Source organism: Nasonia vitripennis, chromosome 4 (genome assembly GCF_009193385.2).
Source record: "Nasonia vitripennis strain AsymCx chromosome 4, Nvit_psr_1.1, whole genome shotgun sequence".
Lineage (NCBI taxonomy): Eukaryota > Metazoa > Arthropoda > Insecta > Hymenoptera > Pteromalidae > Nasonia > Nasonia vitripennis.
In genome coordinates this window covers 16410305-16428723 of record NC_045760.1, presented here as the reverse complement: position 1 = coordinate 16428723, position 18419 = coordinate 16410305, and the positions used below count along the sequence as shown (strand labels likewise).

At 40.6% G+C, this 18419-nt stretch overlaps 3 protein-coding genes across 9 annotated transcripts in view; 1 reads left to right on the top strand and 2 right to left on the bottom strand.

Annotated features, from left to right (window-relative positions):
* Positions 1 to 18419, top strand: part of LOC103316049 — a 30309-nt gene that overhangs the window by 3103 nt on the left and 8787 nt on the right. The window contains exon 1 of one of the 3 annotated variants that reach the window (XM_031929127.2): positions 17841 to 17984. The exons of the other annotated variants lie outside the window; for them this stretch is intronic. Coding sequence (XP_031784987.1) covers positions 17958 to 17984 — 27 coding nt within the window. The 5' untranslated portion in view covers positions 17841 to 17957. Of the gene's footprint in view, positions 1 to 17840; positions 17985 to 18419 lie in introns of those variants that run through there. 3 annotated transcript variants of the gene reach the window in all.
* LOC100115148 (putative defense protein 3) lies at positions 4809 to 12587 on the bottom strand. Its single transcript, XM_008207596.3, has 4 exons — positions 11765 to 12587; positions 9735 to 10002; positions 5479 to 5689; positions 4809 to 5018 (listed from the first exon to the last, which is right to left on the bottom strand). The coding sequence occupies exons 2-4, from the start codon at positions 9934 to 9936 to the stop codon at positions 4955 to 4957; spliced, it is 477 nt and encodes a 158-aa protein (XP_008205818.1). The 5' UTR covers positions 9937 to 10002; positions 11765 to 12587; the 3' UTR covers positions 4809 to 4954.
* Positions 12697 to 17726, bottom strand: LOC100115913 (palmitoyltransferase ZDHHC6). 5 transcript variants are annotated; one of them, XM_031929129.1, is made up of 7 exons: positions 17144 to 17726; positions 16705 to 16886; positions 16538 to 16622; positions 16182 to 16456; positions 15876 to 16088; positions 15583 to 15770; positions 12697 to 15511 (listed from the first exon to the last, which is right to left on the bottom strand). In XM_031929129.1, the coding sequence occupies exons 1-7, from the start codon at positions 17169 to 17171 to the stop codon at positions 15247 to 15249; spliced, it is 1236 nt and encodes a 411-aa protein (XP_031784989.1). In that variant the 5' UTR covers positions 17172 to 17726; the 3' UTR covers positions 12697 to 15246. The 5 variants fall into 5 exon arrangements, with proteins under 5 accessions (XP_031784989.1, XP_031784990.1, XP_001600495.1 ...); XM_031929130.1 differs by having other exon boundaries at positions 17204 to 17726; XM_001600445.5 differs by having other exon boundaries at positions 17315 to 17726.

The window sequence follows — 18419 nt, the reverse complement described above, 5'->3', positions numbered from 1 at the left end:
ACGAGACTTTAAAGCTGTCGAAGGATAACGTATGAGTACGTAAAAAAGAAACAAAGAAGAGAGCGCGCGCGTCGCTGCCGGCCTGCAGGGCAGAGGCAGCAGCAGCACTGTACGCCAGTAGCGGTGCCGGCCGCCGCGACGCCAGCCGCGACGACGTCGGGGCGCCGGCGCTCTGCTGTCGCAGCCCCCTCCGATTTTCTCCCCCTCCCGGCTCCGCCTCCCCTAGGCAAAAGAGCAGAGGCTAGCGCAGAGTGTCAGAACTCGATACAGTAGAGTAGCGGCCTATATATGCTGCTGCCGCTGTATATCGGCTGTATATCGCGTGTACCCGGCCTGTTTCTACCGATGCCACCCACCACGTATACGCAGCGAGCTCTATGTATGACGAGCAGTGGCATGACTTTTCGTACTTGCGAGCATTCCGGTGATTTCTGCTGATTTGCCCGCTCTCGCTTGCTTTTGCTCGCCCGCCGCCCTTTCTTCCTCATTTTTACATGCAGGCATTTGCCTTCGCTCCGAAAAATCGCACGGTTTTTCTATATTCTTCTTCTTTATTGTTGTCTTGCAGTACGCGTGTGACGCACGTATACATCACGTCGACTTTTCGCAAGAGACTGTAATTTTAAACTTTTGGCTCTGCGGTCTATTTTCTTCTTTATAATTACTCACACGATGCTGTTCGTTTAAAATTCTCAAAATATACGGTGTACTATATGAAACTAGGAGGTTCAATAACTTTTTACGGGAGACCGTAATTTTAAACTTTCGTCTATTTCCTGCGTCATAATTGCTCGTACGACGCTGTTCGTTGAAAATTCTCGAAATATTTATACTTCAATGATTGTAGAACCAGGTGAAACGTCAATACTCGTGTGCGGTCTAGGACGCCGCGAATTTTCCACTCATAATTCTACCCTCAGCATGCTAATCCGCCTTCCGCTGCAACTCTGACCATAGAGCTTCGAACTTTTGTTCTAAGCAAACTCCAGCCATGAAAAAAAAATCCGCAGCGTGTCTACCTCACGCACAGGTCAAAGAAAGCCAAACCTTATACTTTCCCAAAAAACTTTGATCCAGCCCCAAAAATAATCCTCGCCCGCAGCGTATACAGCTGCGCGACAAAGAGGAGAATAGCTGCCCACGCGGCACTAAACACTGTGCCTTAGCCCACTTGCATGCGCTGTCGCAGCATCAAACGCTCGCGGTCCGTATACTCTTTTGAGGCTTTCCAACTCCTACTTGCGTCGCTGTCCGGACGCAGCAGCTGCGGCTCTCGAGTGTTTGCGGCATGACCCGTCGGCGCGAGACGCATCAAGCGGCTCCTTTCATGTTGTACATATGGATATACACTGCAGCGTCGCGCGCGAAATAAAAGTGCCGCCCCGTAGATGCTCGCTTAAGTACATTCCAAAAGTGAGTGTCTTGCTGCGAGAACAATAAAGACGAGGAGAATTCGCAGCTGTATACTCGCTTTTTACCACAGCGAATTGATCTTGGATGACTGCCCGCGAAAAGGAGTGGATTATGCGCGCGCGAGAGGAGGTTCGAGGGTTAAAGGAGAGCGAGCAAGTGGAATTTTTTCCCTTTTTTGGCTTAATTCAATGATTCGAGCTCTCGAGAGGCTGCGGCTTTGTGCATTGTTTATAGTATCGCGAGCAATGTAGGTGCGAGTCGTGCGTATGACTGGTGAATAATTATAATTATGACACTTTCGTCATGGAAGGTCTTTTGAAATATCGACTTATCGAGATGTTTCTTCGAATGAAAAAATGTATTTTCTCGCTACTCGAACGTCGGATGGAATATAATAGCGCGCAATTATAAACTTTTTTCCGAGAGGCAGTTGGAAATGAAATTAATCCCAGCCGTCGATTGTTGTAGCTTTCTGACTTGTCAGGTGATCAGTTCGAGAGAAATTGTTTTACTCAGAAGCGTCTTATGCACTGCAGTTATATCGCTAAAACGTTTTTTTCCTTTTTTATGACGACAGCGTACACATCGTGATAGAATCAACTTTCGAAAAACTTTTTTAACCTTCAAGACGTTTCCAATGCTCCTTTCCAAAGATGGGATTTCAAAAGGTTCTTTTGCATGTAATGTTCAACCAGTCTTCGCTTCGGCGGCAGCGCGTAAAGATACTTTTCGTAATTATAAGTCGATTCTTTTCTGTGAATGAAAAAACTTTCCTCTTTACAAGTGAATAGGCCGTAAAACTGGTATGAATATTGCAACGAATATTCGATTAGTTCAATAAAATGGATTTTAATCAATGGACGGTATTATGGACATCAAATTAAAAAAACCTGCTTGAAAAAAAACACCCACCCATCACCATTCTTTCCAATGTCGAAAATCAAGCTTACATGCTCATTAATTTTTAAGAAAAAGAGAAATTTAATATTCATACCTCTCCGTCCCCATTAAATTTCTCCAATAGAATGTTTCAACAATCACCCGCCGATCAATCTCAATCTCCAGACTTTTTAATCGAAGAACGCAAAAAACTCGTACATCACAGACCGAATGGATCTCATCCGATAGGTCATCGCTCATTTTCTCATTGAGCAACGTCTCTCCCTCTCTCTCTTTCAGCTCCCGATATGCTAATAACGAGCAGCAGAGCAGCAACTTTCCTTTTTAAATCCCGCTTAAACAGACGCGAAGCGAGTCGACATCGCGATGCGACGACCGATGGCATATCGATGACGAGCAGGAGCAGCATCAAGAGAACCCGTTCGCTCGGCACGCGAACCGAGCTCGTAATTCTTCAGCACATTGGCCCACTTTTACCTTTTTCCATAGGCGTCGGAACCGGTCTTCGCTTCTGCGGCAGCGCGTAAAAGGCGCGTATGTTATATGTATGTGCATTGCGTAACGAGCAAGGCGGCGCCTCGCGGTGTGAGTACGCGACGTATGGTACAAAATCACGGTTCGAAATCGCAGCGGTGAGAGTAAAAAAGGTGGGACACGGTCATGCCGGATTGTTAATTGGGAATCTTTTTTTTTCAGGAATAAACCTGGGGTTTCCAGCGTTGTTGAGCAATAGTTCGTAAGAGTTTCGAAATCTCGTCTTGTTTTGAACAAAACAGTTTTGGACTGGCCTTTCTTCCATAGTCTCTGATTAACGAAGTTAACAAACCGCCTAGTTGCGCTATAACTGCCTGGGTCTGATATACCATATTAATCAGTTCGTCGAACGAGAAAAACTTGGTTCGCTGAAGTGCCGCAGATACGCGGAAACAATATTCCATAAATCAAGCACGTAATACTACTACCATATCGTAAACGTTCTCCCACGACAGCAGCGGCGACGTGAGCGAAGGAGGCGAGAATAAGAGAATAGCTCGAACGGCGGCGTGTCGAGGGACGCCAGGTCGAAATGAAAATGAGGCTTTGTGCGTGCCGGCGCGCTCTGTCATCGCCCGGGAATTCTTCATCGTAGGCTATAATCGAAGCCTCGAATTTCCCTCGTCCCGGCGCACCCCCGCGCACGAGGTGGTATGAAAAGAGCGAGAAAACGCTTCTCCCGTATCACGCTCTATCTATCATCTTCTATACGGCTTACTCGATAGAATAGCTCGACTTTTCGGAGAAAATGATCTCGGTGTGGAGGGGATGGGGTGAAAAATTCGAACGCCCGCGTGAGAAGTCGAAGAGATTTGAATATAATGCCGACGCCTCGGCGGCGCTTTTGATATATTTTCGTGCTCCGCGAGAGCGAGTAAGTGCCTATACACTGTGTTATATGCGGAATATATGATCGTGAATTCGTGCGCTTTCAACTATGGTCGGTGCGAATATGTATTTAGTCAAAGACGGAGGTATCGAGTTAGACGCTTGCGTGTGCCGTTTTTTTTTTTTTTTTTTTTTTAATTATTTCGTTCGATCTCTGAAAAGGTCATTTTTACAAAAATTACACTCTATGAAAAGTGTATAGGATAAGTATTATTGAAATTGTGGAACGAAACGTATCGCTTCATCGCGACGTGTTCTTCTCACCCGGATCAATGATAACAATTGTTATTTGTTATTGAGAAAATTTTACGCCGGCACGCGATGCCTAGCCGTGTGCTATTAAACGGCATGCACGCATACATGTAGCGAATGTATTGAATGTTATACCGAGAACATAATAATTTTTCAAATTGCACATTGCACACATTTGTGTATTCACGAATAATTACGATGGTATCGTTGTAAATTCCTCTTTCCCGCGCGCGCGCTTGCAACATAAAATATTTCTCCGTAAGCAATAAAAAAATAGCATAAAGAAATTATTAAGAAAAATTATGAATATTAACATTTCTCAAAGCACGCGCTCACAGTCGATAACGGCGTGAGTGTATTTCGAAATCGATAATACTGCACGCGCCGCGTTCCAAGATTTATCGGAAATTATTATGCAACACCGCGTTTTTTTTCTCGATATAACACATAATGACATTTCGTAGCGTATACACACGGAACACAACAAAACGGAAGGCAACAATAGCGGCCGACCAATCGATAGACACAGCGCGAGCCCGTTGCGTGTGTATTGTTTATAAATAAACTCGCGCATACACCGCGCGCTGCTCAATAAACAGATTGAATTACCTTTTTGTTCCGAAGCGACGACGGTGCGCGGCGAGCTCGACAAGTGCAGAATTATGCAAAACGAAGTCGCGGTGACTTGGCTCTTTTCGTTGTCACGGGTCCGCGGCGATTAAAGCTCGCGCAAGCTCATATTTCACCGCCGGAGTTTTTCTCCTAGGCAACGATTGAGCATTGGGCGCGATCTTTGTTGCGAATCGAATGACTAGGCGCAATAATGGGTAACAACGTATAATCTTTATTCTTTTTCTTTCAATTATTTAAAAAATATAATAGTCTTCATAAAAAATAGCATGTGTGTGGTGTGTGGTTTGCTCACTATTAGTCACTACTCTTACAAACTAACTATGTAGTCCGTTGTTTATTGTCCGATCTGCGAGATCATGTCGGACCAGAACGTCGAGTAGTCCTTCAGTACAGTTCCCCTGTAACAGACACACATCAACATTATAAGTGTCTAGCTCTTGATGATTGCGTATACAAATGATTGAGTTGATACGAAAAATCTTAAAACTATCGGAGAAACAGTTTTAGTATTAGGGAAAAAGGTATTCCCAGCACATCGCCTCCGCGCATTCGAGAAACTGTATATGTATACACACAGACGCGGTGAAACTATATATTATACAGGAGACGACGCTCGAATGCGCGCCTTTCTTCGTAAAGAGCTAAAACACCCCGGAGAGTCGTGTCGGGGGAAAGCCTGCACGGGAAAGCACGAAAAGCCATTTAGTCCTGTGTATATAGTCGCTCTTGCGTGAACTCGCCCGAATTAAACGAACCTGGACTACCGCGTATAATTCTCCAATAATTGTCGCACGATGTGCCGTTGCAAGTAAACGAGAATCAGGGAAAATTGATAATTCGAAGGAAGAATATAGTTACGTGAAGTAAACGGTGCCGGGACGAGCATTGAGGGGCGCCTTCCAGACGAGGGTGGCCTGCTGCTTGTCGCGGGGGTCGGCGTGCGTGACGGCGCTGCACTCCGAGTGGACGTTCGTGTTGGGCGTCTGGGCCCACGAGCCGATCCACTGATTCGTCTGAGCGTCGCGAGCCTGCACGAAGAAGCCCTTGAAGTCGCCGCCTTGGATCCTCACTGAAAATACAAAGGAGAACTTTTACCCCTGTTTCTGTACGTGAGAAATTTAAGCTGGCATCTGTCAATTTTTTGCCGAATCTCGAGAACCCAGAATAATTATATCGCTGTGTAATCATTATAAAAGGATTGCCACACAGCGGGACGTAGGAGACGGCCGAGCTTATCATCAAGGTTACGAGATGTAAATCCGAGAATAGACCTATGTGTACCTGTATGCCTTCAGAAATAACGCACGTGAAAAAAAATCGATGGGAACTAATATTTGTTTATAGACTCGTGCGAGAAAACGCCTGTTGCATCGATTAGCGAGAGTATGTTAAGAAAATCATATAGCTATCTTTGGTATTCACGGGTATCGAAAATAAATCTTATCAGTATACATTACGACACAAGTGGCATAAGTCGTAGATTACGAAGGCTACACCCTGAGTCTGTTCAATCGAGAAAAAATAGTCTCGAATACTTATAATGTACAGGGAATTAAAAAAGGCGATATTATATTTAAAGCGTTTGTTCGTTCTATTATAGCCGGGCAATCCTATTCCAAGTCGAAGCTGCGGCTCTATTTAGCTCCCATGCAGCAGTCGCGGCAGTGTTGTCGGTACGAAACAAAATAAGTAAACTGTGTTTAATCATCGTCGGTATACGTATACATATAGTACACAGGCCAGCTGCGAAGTCGCCAACATAAAGCCTATTCCAAATACAGAGAATCCAATTCCGGTGCACTCGGAGAGCCCATTAAAAAAGGAGGTGCATGTCCAAATCCGGAAAATCACGGCGCGAATACGCAAATCAAGCCCAAGCCTGCATCGGTGGAAAAAGTTTATTCCCTCCTTATGGCAAGTCATGCGCGGTGTGTATATGCTATATATAACATACACACGCACCGCACACGAGTATAGTTCCGAAAAGGAATTAAAGCTGCGCCTAATTTCATCCATTGCTCATGCCGACGGGCAATTTCCCGGCTCAAGATTATACCTGCGGGAGCCACAGGCACGGAAACTACGTGGGAAATTAGATATCGCGCCGCGCAGTCTTCGACTTTCTATGCTGTATACATATTCAGCCCGCGAGTCTCGATCGCAAAGGAGCCAAGGACGTAAGAGAATAAGAAAATGGCTGGGGCAGGCCGCCGGCACGCGACGTGCGTTTGTCTTTCGCGAGGATTTTCAGTAGATACAGACACGATCCGGCCAGACGGGCGTAACATGCGTACTCACACGCGCAGACAGTAAAAAAAGGAGAACTGGATCGAGACAACGGAGTAAGAGGTTTGATGCTTTAAGAATAATTGTAAGAATATTACGAGGCTTAACGTCTCGATCTAGCGAAAGGCACAAAAAGCGCGAAAGATGAGAGTTAAAGTTCTATCCGAGTTTGGATAACGCTTATTTTCCAATATAGCACAGTATTAACGCTGATGCGTGCACATGAAGTGGATTTACCCAAGGATCATGTATTACATATAAAAGATCTGTACCCATTTCTGAAAACCAGCATATTTATGACTCAATAAATTAATAAAAGGTCAAAATTGCTTTAATTCTTTATTTGCAGCGCATGCATAGCTATACGCACGTTATATAATTATACGCCTCTATAGATCTGTCGATTACGAAGTCGTAGGTACTTATGGAACATTTTTTTCCGCGATGCTGCATACATTCACGCCCATGAATATTACATACATCGACGTTTTTCTATAGTTGATGGACTAAAAACCTAAATGTATAAGGTATATAGCCTATTAAGGGCGTGAATTCTAATGGCCAACTTTCCTTTGTCTCTTCGAAGTTTGCCTACACTGTGACCTGCTATACACTTTTGACTCGTCAAATATGTATCGGCAACCCTATACATTTAAAAAATTTATATTAATTACATGCTTTTCTTATAAGATACAGGACTATATAATTCACAAGTCGGAGTAAAATATAACTTCCGTTACTTTTTAACACTCACTAGCGACGATTAAAATACCCGCGTATGAACCTATACACAAACAATCGATGCTTCCGTTCTTGCATAACACGCATAGAGTATACAGCCGACCTCCTTTATCGCAAGTTGCGCAACGCTCGACTCATCTCCCTCGCGCGCGATCTCTCTCCGTCGAAAGAAAAGCGCAGAAGAAATAAACAAGCATGGTGAGAAAATCCGCCTCAATGTCCCCGCAAGAACGTGCGTGATAAAATCACGTGTGTATCTCTATAATGAGCAAACGTGCACCGCGGGTGCTATATAATATCCCGCGGCTGTATCCGGTGCAACTATATATATACACACACACACACACACACACACATACACATACACATACACATACACACACGGTGTAATCACGCACACATACGCGCAAAGCTACAGCTAGATTGAAAAAGATAATCGCAAGTCTCGAGTCGCGGCGACGAAATCGATGACTATTGTATTATGTGTGTGTATGAGACCTTCAGCGCCACGAGCTTATAACATTATCGCTTTCGAGCTCGCGCGAGAAAAAAAAGGAGACAGGCGCGCAAAGGTATATGAGACACATATAATGGACTCTTCACAGCGAAGCTGCAATTACGAGAAAATATCCGATGCGGTGTTGTACACCGCAGGATGATGGATGGTACAAGGTGAGAGAGGAAAACCAACACACACAGCTGGCGATGATGGTTCAATTTCTAGAGATAGATGTTGGGTAAGCGCTTGCAAGTGTAGTATCGTGGTTTACGAGAGTTTTGGCGCGAAATGACGCGTTGTACGATTTTCGTCAATATACCTATAATATATGGGTTCCCGAAGCGAAAGTTTGCAATTAATTGGATGGGGGCATTAAACGAACGTCAAATATTGTGAAACTGCTGCTGCTAGCTTCGCTATGGCGAATGAAATATGAGCGATCGAAGCAATGAATATAGTAGAGGAATTTATATTCTCGGTGATAAAACGGGCTATTGTGTATTCATACGATACTGCTTCTAGGCCTTTACGATTCCAATGGAAAGGATGTCGAACGCACTTGTTACGAGAATTGTAAAGCTCGCTTAGCGAGAGACGAGAGTGGCAATTTTTAATGTCGAAAGGGTGATTTTCTCGTCGATGCCGGCGAATGAAATCGAATTTTTGTCGATTGTTAGTTCTATATTTTCGCTGTTACTGGATATTTACTGTTTCACACTTGGGACATCTTTATTCTCAAACTCGACCATTTCTATTATTGCTGAATTTAAACACAATAAACTTTTCCAATCCGCGGCTATCAATATTTGCATTTTCAATCAGGAGGTCTTGATTACAATCTGATGATATTCAATGCGAAAGCTTGATAAAATGCAATACATATCATAACTTATTCAGAGAAAAATAAATTATGTACCGAATGTTTAAAAAGTTTGACGAAAATATAAGCAAGTTCTGTACGCCGAAATGTCATCCAAGGTCCACAACATAATATACAACGTACATGATTTTGAGCTAATACTACAGAAATGCTTTTTGGCATCATATGCCTCAAATCATACTCCTAATAAAAATAAAGCAGCCGAATTGTAAACGACAAACTGGCGCTAAACCTCTATGCGCAAGTAGTAACGGTCGCGCTCAGCACAGGCGCATTCGTCAGCTTATTCATCGCTACCTACTATAAAGAACGTTTTAATCGCCGACAATCACACCCGTGATTATCCAGAAATTAGTTTGTTTTTCTGCCGTCCACGTTAATATCGTATCGCAGAAGCCAAAATGAAAAGTCGACGATCCAATTAAGTCACGCGACGGCATAATTTCCACGGCTCGTAGAAAGAAATCTCAAACCCACGCCCGCGCGGATCCCTTCCGATAACAATCCGTTCTACCCGTATTAATTATAACTTTCCGCCGCCTACGTCGAAAATACAATATAGCTATACATTTGATGCCTAGTATCAGCGAGAACCACCGCGAAAATAAAGTCAGCGCAAATTCATTGCCCGGTAAACACACCATTAATATATATCTTCATCAAAGTCAGGTAATAAATATGCAAAAAATGTAGAAAAGGAGAACTCACCCGTAATTTGCGATCCAGGCTGATAGCGATCGCTCGAGGCGATCAGCTGGTAAGGACTGGTAGAGAGTGGCTGCGGCCTGGCCTGTCCGTGGTATGGCTGATTCGGACGGGGCTTGACGCAGGCGTCGACCGGTGCTCCGTCCGGAAATCCATTGGCGATCGCCGACAGACCCAGCACCATCAGAATCGAAACGATAGACATCTCTGCGTGACCACTTTTTTCTCGCTCGCAGAGTTATTGCTCTCGTCTAGGACTTCGTCGAGTCACCTGCCAATTCATAACAGGAGGGCGTTTTTACGTGTGTGTGTGTGTGTGACCGACTATATATTATTTGGCCCGAATGATGAGCTTTTGATGAATTCGACCCTCGAGAGCTACGGCGGCACGTGCCACGCTCAGTTGGGGAGTGAAGATTCTCTCGGGGATGGGGGATTTTAATTTCTTTTCTTTTCAAAAGACGCGAGGGAAGCGATTTTCGGCTTAGGGATTGTGGAAATTTAGAATACTTTATCAGTTATAAATCATTTAGGAAGAATATACTTGTTGGTCTTGCTACACTCGGATGTTACTACTCACAATACGTGACCCTATTTCGAGATTAAATTTTCAAACTTATGCAAGGGAAAATTTGTATTACCCTATCGCGTAAACGTTTGCATATGATCAAAGACGAATTTTCGAAAAACACATAATACTAAAATTCTATCGCTCTGACACAATTGTCGATCATAAAAGAGAAACGATAAAATTCAGAACAAATGAAAAAACCGCTGCCAATTCATTAGCACGTAGCTTCCTCCAAGCTTAATTATTTTGCTGTAGGAGCAATTTTCTTATAGCAAAAGATATATAATAATCAGAAAAATCCAATCAAAATCTCTCAAAATCGCGAAAAAGAAGAGATTGATGAAAGGATAACTCTGTAAAAATAAAGTTATCGTATAAGAGAATAAGATTGTAATCTAAAAAAACTTACGTATAATTTTACTATAAAAAAACAAATATATATTGTGCCGTATAATTCTACTCTCAAAACATATTGCATAGGGACAATTCATAGGGAGGGCCTTTAACGACGTGCAACGACACCCCTATAAGAGAAAGAAAAAGTTTTGAGAAAAATCAGTTTTTACATTTTAGCTCTTTAGTTGAGAAGCGCTCGACGAAATCGTTTAAAATTTTAGCAGCAAATAGCTTTTTTTATGGCGAATCAGCAAATAAAATTTTGAAGCATTTGACTGCATTGTTTTAGAAATATAAGGAATCAAAAAATTTTCAAAAAAAAATTGAAACCTTGATATCTTAAGAACCATAGGGGTTTGAAAGCTGCGCAATGAACTTAGCCAAGACACATAAAATATCTACTTTTTCCCAAAATCTCAAGTGCAATAAAGCCTTTTTACTTCCGTAACCGAGGCACAAAAAACTCATTTTTTCCAGTTTTCGACTTTTTACTGAAAAAATAAGTAGTCAAATAACTTGAAATTTTAATGGGATATAGTTTGACACGTGATCCATCGACATGATTTTTTTCATGAGGTTATGATGTTTAGTTTCAGAGATATGAATTTTTAAAAAAAAATCACCTTTTTCATTTTATCTGCCGAACAAAGCGGTCGATCCCGAGGATCAAACGGGGAAAAGTAGGTAATTTTATTCTCTTTCAAATGCATATTAGCTGAATTATTTGTAACGATGGGATGATTGAAAAAAAACGAAAAACAATGTTTTTCAAAAATCAAAAATTGGCCATAAAAAGATAGTTAGAAAAATAAAAAATAAATGTTTTTCCCGAATTCAGAATCCAAAAATATACATGCATGTCAAATTTTATTGATATTGACCGAGTAGTTCCAGAAATATTACGGTATACATACACACACATCCATACGAACATTTTCTAAAAACACGTGATTTGAACTTCTAACACACCATAAAGTATTTTCTAGAAGTTTTGACGAAACTCAAAATTTTACTATTACAAAGCTTCCTCTAGAAGGAAGCAAAAAAAAAAAAGAAAAATAAGCACCTTATATATCACTGGCAAGAACAACGCACACTGGAGTTCGTTCTTTGAAAAGAAGCGGAGGGACACTGCGACCAGCCGTAAGTTTCCTTGCTTCTCAAGACCCCTGCCTCCATGAGATATCTCTCTCTCTCTCTCTCTCTCTCTCTCTCTCTCTCTCTCTCTCTCTCTCTCTCTCTCTCTCAAGCGCGCGGATCCCACCATCAAATCTTTGCCGCATACACACTACTGGACTGGATTCTCCCGATGGCTAATTGTTACTTTCACTCTCCGCGCGAGAATCAACCGCAGGCGCGCGCAGTGCATGCGTACGTATACTTCCCTCTCTGATTCGAAAGACCGATCGATCTTATACCTTCTTTACTTTTTCTTTCGATTTTCGACTTTTGCTTCTGTATCTCTCGCGGGATTTCGATTAACGCAAGACTGCGCGTACTGTGACGTACTTTGCATAATGTCGTATAATTTGCTCGAGAAACTGGGCAAGATGCCGGATTAGCCGTTGTTGCCCTCGTTTATAACAGGGGATTATAACGCTAAGAATTTTGCCTCTTAAACGCTGCGTAGCTTTCACATGCCACACCGTCGGAGGCGAAGACTCAAGTTTTCCATATATGGTTGTATTAACCTTTCAAGCTGATCTATGTTTGCGTTAGACTATGAGCCGAAATAAGACGAAAATCTTTACATGGCTCGCGAATCTTCGCAATACTTACTGCGCGTTAACAGCTCTTGCCAAAAAATTTTAGCGGGCGACACGCAGTCAATATTATAACGGGCCATATCATGCGCTGCTTGGCATTTACCCCACTTTTCCGTTATTTCACCGTCTTTTTGCATCAATGCGTTCTTAAAAAAAAACTATGAAACCAATAAATCTCTCTCAGCCTAAAATGACGATTGGGATAAAGGAAGCTTAAATAAACAAATCGAAATGACATGATGAAAACAATATGTTAATTTATATTCTTTTTCAGTCGATACAGACATTTGCCGTAAAAATATTTGCACTTCAAGAGCTTGATCAATTCTTCGCATATAGTTTCATTTTAGATATGGCGTAACCAAGGAAGACCAACAAACTCTTCCTTGCTATTGCTTAGAAATGTATTTTGTTCAGCAAGCTTTGCCCTACAAATCTATAATCATGCACGAATATTTAGCTCTTATACATTAATTAATGTTTCTTTTGGTTTTTCGTTGGTTCTACTTGTATTTGACACATTTTTGTGTGGGATTAATTATAAATAAATAATCAATTCCAACACAGCGTAATTACATCAGTTTGTACCTCGTTTAAATATCGATACTATAATGACTATACAACACACCGTTAAAATATTGTTACTCGTTTTTATTAAGAGTTAGTTTACGTTCAACGCCAAATCTTTCCCTGATCCATAAACCCTGGTTACCTGGTTATATACTGCGCGATTCGCAATACTGTTTGAAAATAGTGATCTGACGATACTCGAATACAATAAAGTAAAAAACTATAACATACTCAAAACATTTTGTTCCTTCTAAAAAATAACAAAAATTGAATTTATATACTAAACAATGAAGTTTTTTATCGTTCGACCCTTATGCGGTTCCACCAATCTGAGCGTTCAAACAGTGCCTATCACATCCCTGCTAAGGGGAAGAACGAGCAGAAAACAAAACTCGGAGGGAAAAAATCGAACGCATGAATAAAAGAACTCGCTCGCGAGTAAGATAGAAAGAGACGACCTCTTGACAAGAACTTCACATCCCGACACGAACATCCATAGCGTTCCACGATAAATCATCGCGCTCCGCCTCTGTGTATACAAGCACTGATGTATAAAACGCAAGCACTCGCACACATGCGTCATACAAAGAAAGAATTATGTACCCACACGTGCACAACCTACGTATACAATATAAATCCCTAGTATAGAAATTATCCATTATACACGTATAGATCGTCGGAAAGGTCGCACATTTCTCGCTCTCTTCCTCTTTTTCACTCTCTCGCTGTTTGGTTCGGTCACGCACACCCGATTCAACACGCTCTACACGTATACATATGAATGAGAAGGAAATTATTTTTCTTCTCTCGCCTGAAATCACTACAGAGAAATTGGCATATTTGAGTGTTTAATCAGAGACACAATTTTGTTCGCATACATGTCACTGTATGTACATATACGAGCGCACAAATTAAAACTTACGAATTCGATTATTATAAATATGCATTCTCTTTGAGCATTCAGTAATGCGTGTCCATTAAGAAATTATAAACATACGATTTTTTCAAAAAGCCTGACGTATGCCTCGTAAAACAAGAAAATACTAAACTCACTGCATATACGTCTAACATCACATAATCGTCGATAACCGAAAGAGAAAGAAAGAAATGAGTAGTAACCCAGTATAGAACCTGCGTGACAGCCGATCGAGTTGCGTGCGACCTTTTTGCTTTCTCTCTTTCTCTTTGGGTAGCAAACCACCCTGCAATGTTTCCAAGCTTTCCTCGGTGTCCCCGTAAAAAGGCAGCAATCTAGTACGGCTTGCACGAAAGAAAATGTGCCTACATGTATAGCCGGGCCGCGTGGACGTGTGTACAAGCGCGTAAATACAACTTTTCACACTAGCATATTGATTTTCCTCAGCGGTGGTGGCAGCAGTCGACAATTCGAGCGCGCCGTTGCGGTAAAATATTCCGAGCGGAATAACGCAGAGCACCGGCAGAATGAATTTATCCGAATATTCGTCGCCGCAGCAGCGTCGGAGAAAAGCGAAGCCTGATTGCCCCTCAATGGAGCTCAGCTGTACGCTAGATAATTGACGCGCTTCAAATCCAGACGTACGTGCCCGCCTTTTTGAACCAACACCTGTTTTACGTGCATGCACGCGTATGTGTAGAGGTAGAGGTGCACGCGCCGGAATAATCAACTGCGCTGAGGCGATTACGCGTTTGCCGTTCTCTTTCGGACTGGTCCTATTTGGTGATGCGTTGATATATGACGACGACGTTTTGTCGGCTGATGCGAATGCTTCTATTGATGAGTGCGCGGGCTGGCATTTGCAAATCGGCGAATGAGGTTTTGCTGGTGCGTATGTGTTACGGACGTGTGCGACATAACGTGTCTTCTAAATAGAATGCCAAAATAGAGGATACTCTGTCAAAATTGATGATTCTTTTAAAGATTTACGTCAAATGTTTCAGGCACTTTCTGATATCATGTTACTTTAAATAATTAAATCGATGATAAATTAATTCGTATTAAAATGTACTGAAAATACCAAAAATATTTATCCAAGAATCTACGATTATTTTGCGGTACAAAAAGTTTGTAACTATAACTTAATTATAACGTTTTTTTACTTGCGATATTCTTTGTAGGTGAAAAGTTCATCAATTTCGACAATATCCTTAGTTGATGTACATTTCGCAAATATCAGTAAATGTATAAGTCAATTTGTTCCTCAATGAAACGTCTTAATAGAAATTACAAATGTCATTTGTTTTTTTTCTTATTACCTACTGACACTTTTTGTACGCTATGGTCATAGTTCAGTTCTGTTTGCATAGATTTCGATGTCGGCGACACATTTGGAATAAGATATTGTACATCTAAATCATTTTCAAAATAATTATCTAAATCTTTATCCTTTTCACTATTAACAGGAATCGCACAAGGACGAGGGAACCAGCCTCGAATTCGGTTATCTTTGCCATCGGTGATTACTGTCAGACTTTCTTTCTCGCCAAATAACCAGTTACTGCAGCACAAGTATAGATACATGATTTAAGAGTAACTATCATTTATTAAATAAGAAAAAAAATTACTCACTTGCGCCATCGTGTTACAATTACAGTGTCGCCAATTTCTAGCTTAATTCGAGCTTCGTCAGTGATTGGTGGCGAACAAAGCACTTTAAGCCCGTGGCCAATAGGAACCCATGATCCTGTTGCACGCGCTATCACTCTATATCTTTTTGCTCGCTTCCGTTTTTCTTGCTTTTGTGCCAATTGTTCTCGCTAACGAAAAGATACATTAAAACAAAGATTTAATGAATTTAATGAAATTGTTATATATTAAATAAATAAATATTTAATAAATTGAAAATTCCAAGCGGCACTAACGGTTAATGTATATTGATCACAGCCTTCTACAACCGGCCAGTTGATCCCATCACCAGGAGCAGAACAGTGCCATGAAAGCACTTGTCTAATATTAAATAACCAATTCTTTGAATATGGATGAACAAATTGTTCAGCAGTAGTAGATCTTCTATAATTTGCTTTTTCCAAGATCCAGCACTCTATTCCCGTTTGATTTTTGATGATTGCATGTATCTAAAACAAACAAATATACAAAAAATCAGGTATTATTAAGAAACGTGTAAAATAATTTTAATCGATTGAATTAAGCATCGCTTGGGATGTTACCTGAAAATATAAAAGCATTCCTACTGCTATTACAACTCCAATTGACAGACCAATACTAAAAAGAACTGAAACTACTATAAATACAGAAGGTGGTTGAAATGGCAGGGGTCGTGTGGAAAAAACAGTTAGCAACCATTTAACCATTATGTAAGTTGAAACACAACATCCAGCAACAGCGCTCGCTAAAAATGCAGTAAAATAACCATGGTTATAATGACCAACACAATTATTTATCCATGGACAATGGTGATCCATTTTCAAAATACAGCGACCACCTGTAAGTTATTAAAAAAATAGAATAAACTTTACTGAATTGCGTTATTTTTTAGGTATATTTGAATGAAATTGTATATTACATTTTCGACAGTGATGTGAGCGAGGAGCTTTATATCCTTGGCATACAGTACAAAATTGCAAAAATTGGCAGTCATTCTCATTTTCCTACAAATACAATTTAACAGAAGTTGTTATAAATATGCATTTGTATTAGAGTTATTCATTTGAAATGTATTATTTAGCTTACCGGAACCCAATTAAACGGGAGATATCCAGGTCCTTCATAAATAGAATTAATAAAATGATACAATGTCAAGCCACTAAAAGTAATAAATACTATAAAACTAATATCAGACAAAGCGCTTTTATTGGGACTCCACCATTGCCTGCTACAATGGATACTCATCAATGTGATAATTTTTATTATAACTGCAACAGAAAATATAATATTTTGATAGGTTGTAGAAATCTATATCTGTTAATCAGTGAATTAAAATTAATGCAAAAGATCAATTTGCTAGTATGCAAAGGTAAAACCGCGATTGAATATTTAGCGCATCAATTTGAATGAACCGCTAGTTATTAATGACGTAATAATAAAACATCACAACATATATAGGTACAGCGGCGATATTCCGAATAGGTTATTATATATACTAAGTACACCAATGTTTACGAATGCATACATATTGATACACTGTGCATCCGCTGCATCACAAACGCGGTATAAACTTATACATCATTACTCTGTACAGAACATTCAATGAGTCATGATTATTTTGGATCTCGGAGGCAGGAAACGACACTAAACAGCTTAAAAAGCAAAACTGAAATAAATTTAGCTTTCCGAAGAGTACCGAGAGCAGTAAGTGGTCCCCAATTGCAAATCCTCTTGAACGGGCCGAAGCACATTTTGTCGGCGACATGTAGCCCAACAAGGATTAGTTGAGCTGGGGTTTTGCTTAAAGCTCTATGCTTATCCTCGGCACCGATGTTTATTGCACAATATTTTATGATAGCTGTCAGTTTACACAAGTCGCTTGCTGTTTTCAGTGGTGGCCGAGCCTGTCATATGGTAGGTAGGTATCATCGCATGCTCATCGTCCCTCTTAATCTTGGTGATTTTGTTCTTATCCAGTTGGTGTTTTTGCCGAGAACTTATGATTATGCTTGTGACTGTTAGTCGATAATGTAGAAGCAGTTTTATTTTTCAATGAATGTTTCAGTATTGTATAAGTTCGGCTATAAATAAATTATCATGCTTATTTTGCAATTAAATAGTACATTGTATAACAAGGGGCGAAAATGGGCTATTCCAAGCGAGGATGATGTTTGAACACGAGTGGTAGTCGAGGGCGCCGTAGGCGCCCGAGACGGACACTAGTCTTCAGATATCATCCGAGTCTGGAAAAGCACATTCGCCCCTCGTTGTTCACCGTGCTTTTTATAACAAGTGTATAAGGAAGAGACCATTTGGGTCGCCTATGAAGTGGTTCGAGAATGGAGTTTTTCGAGTCGTCTACTACGGTGGGCGTGTATAGATTCATATATATACGTGTATATATATATTTTTTTATTTATTTAAATATATTTTTAGTAAAGCTTTTAAAATTTAGTAAATCAAAATTTTAATAAACTGCAAATTTTGAAAAATTTTGAGAATTTTGAAAATTTGAACATTTTGAGAAATTTTGAAAATTTTGGAAAATTTTGAAAATTTTGGAAAATTTTGAAAATTTTGAAAATTTTGAAAATTTTGGAAAATTTTGATATTTTGGAAATTGTTTCAACAGTTTTTAACGATTTAAAGCTTTAGTAAGGAGATGAACAAAAAAAATTAATCGAGCGGACCGAAAATCCTCTAGGGGCGAAAACGACCATTTTCGGTCCGCTCGATTTCCGATTCTCCGATTATTGTAGGCTCGTTCTACCTATATAGGGGCCGAAAATGGATTAATTGAT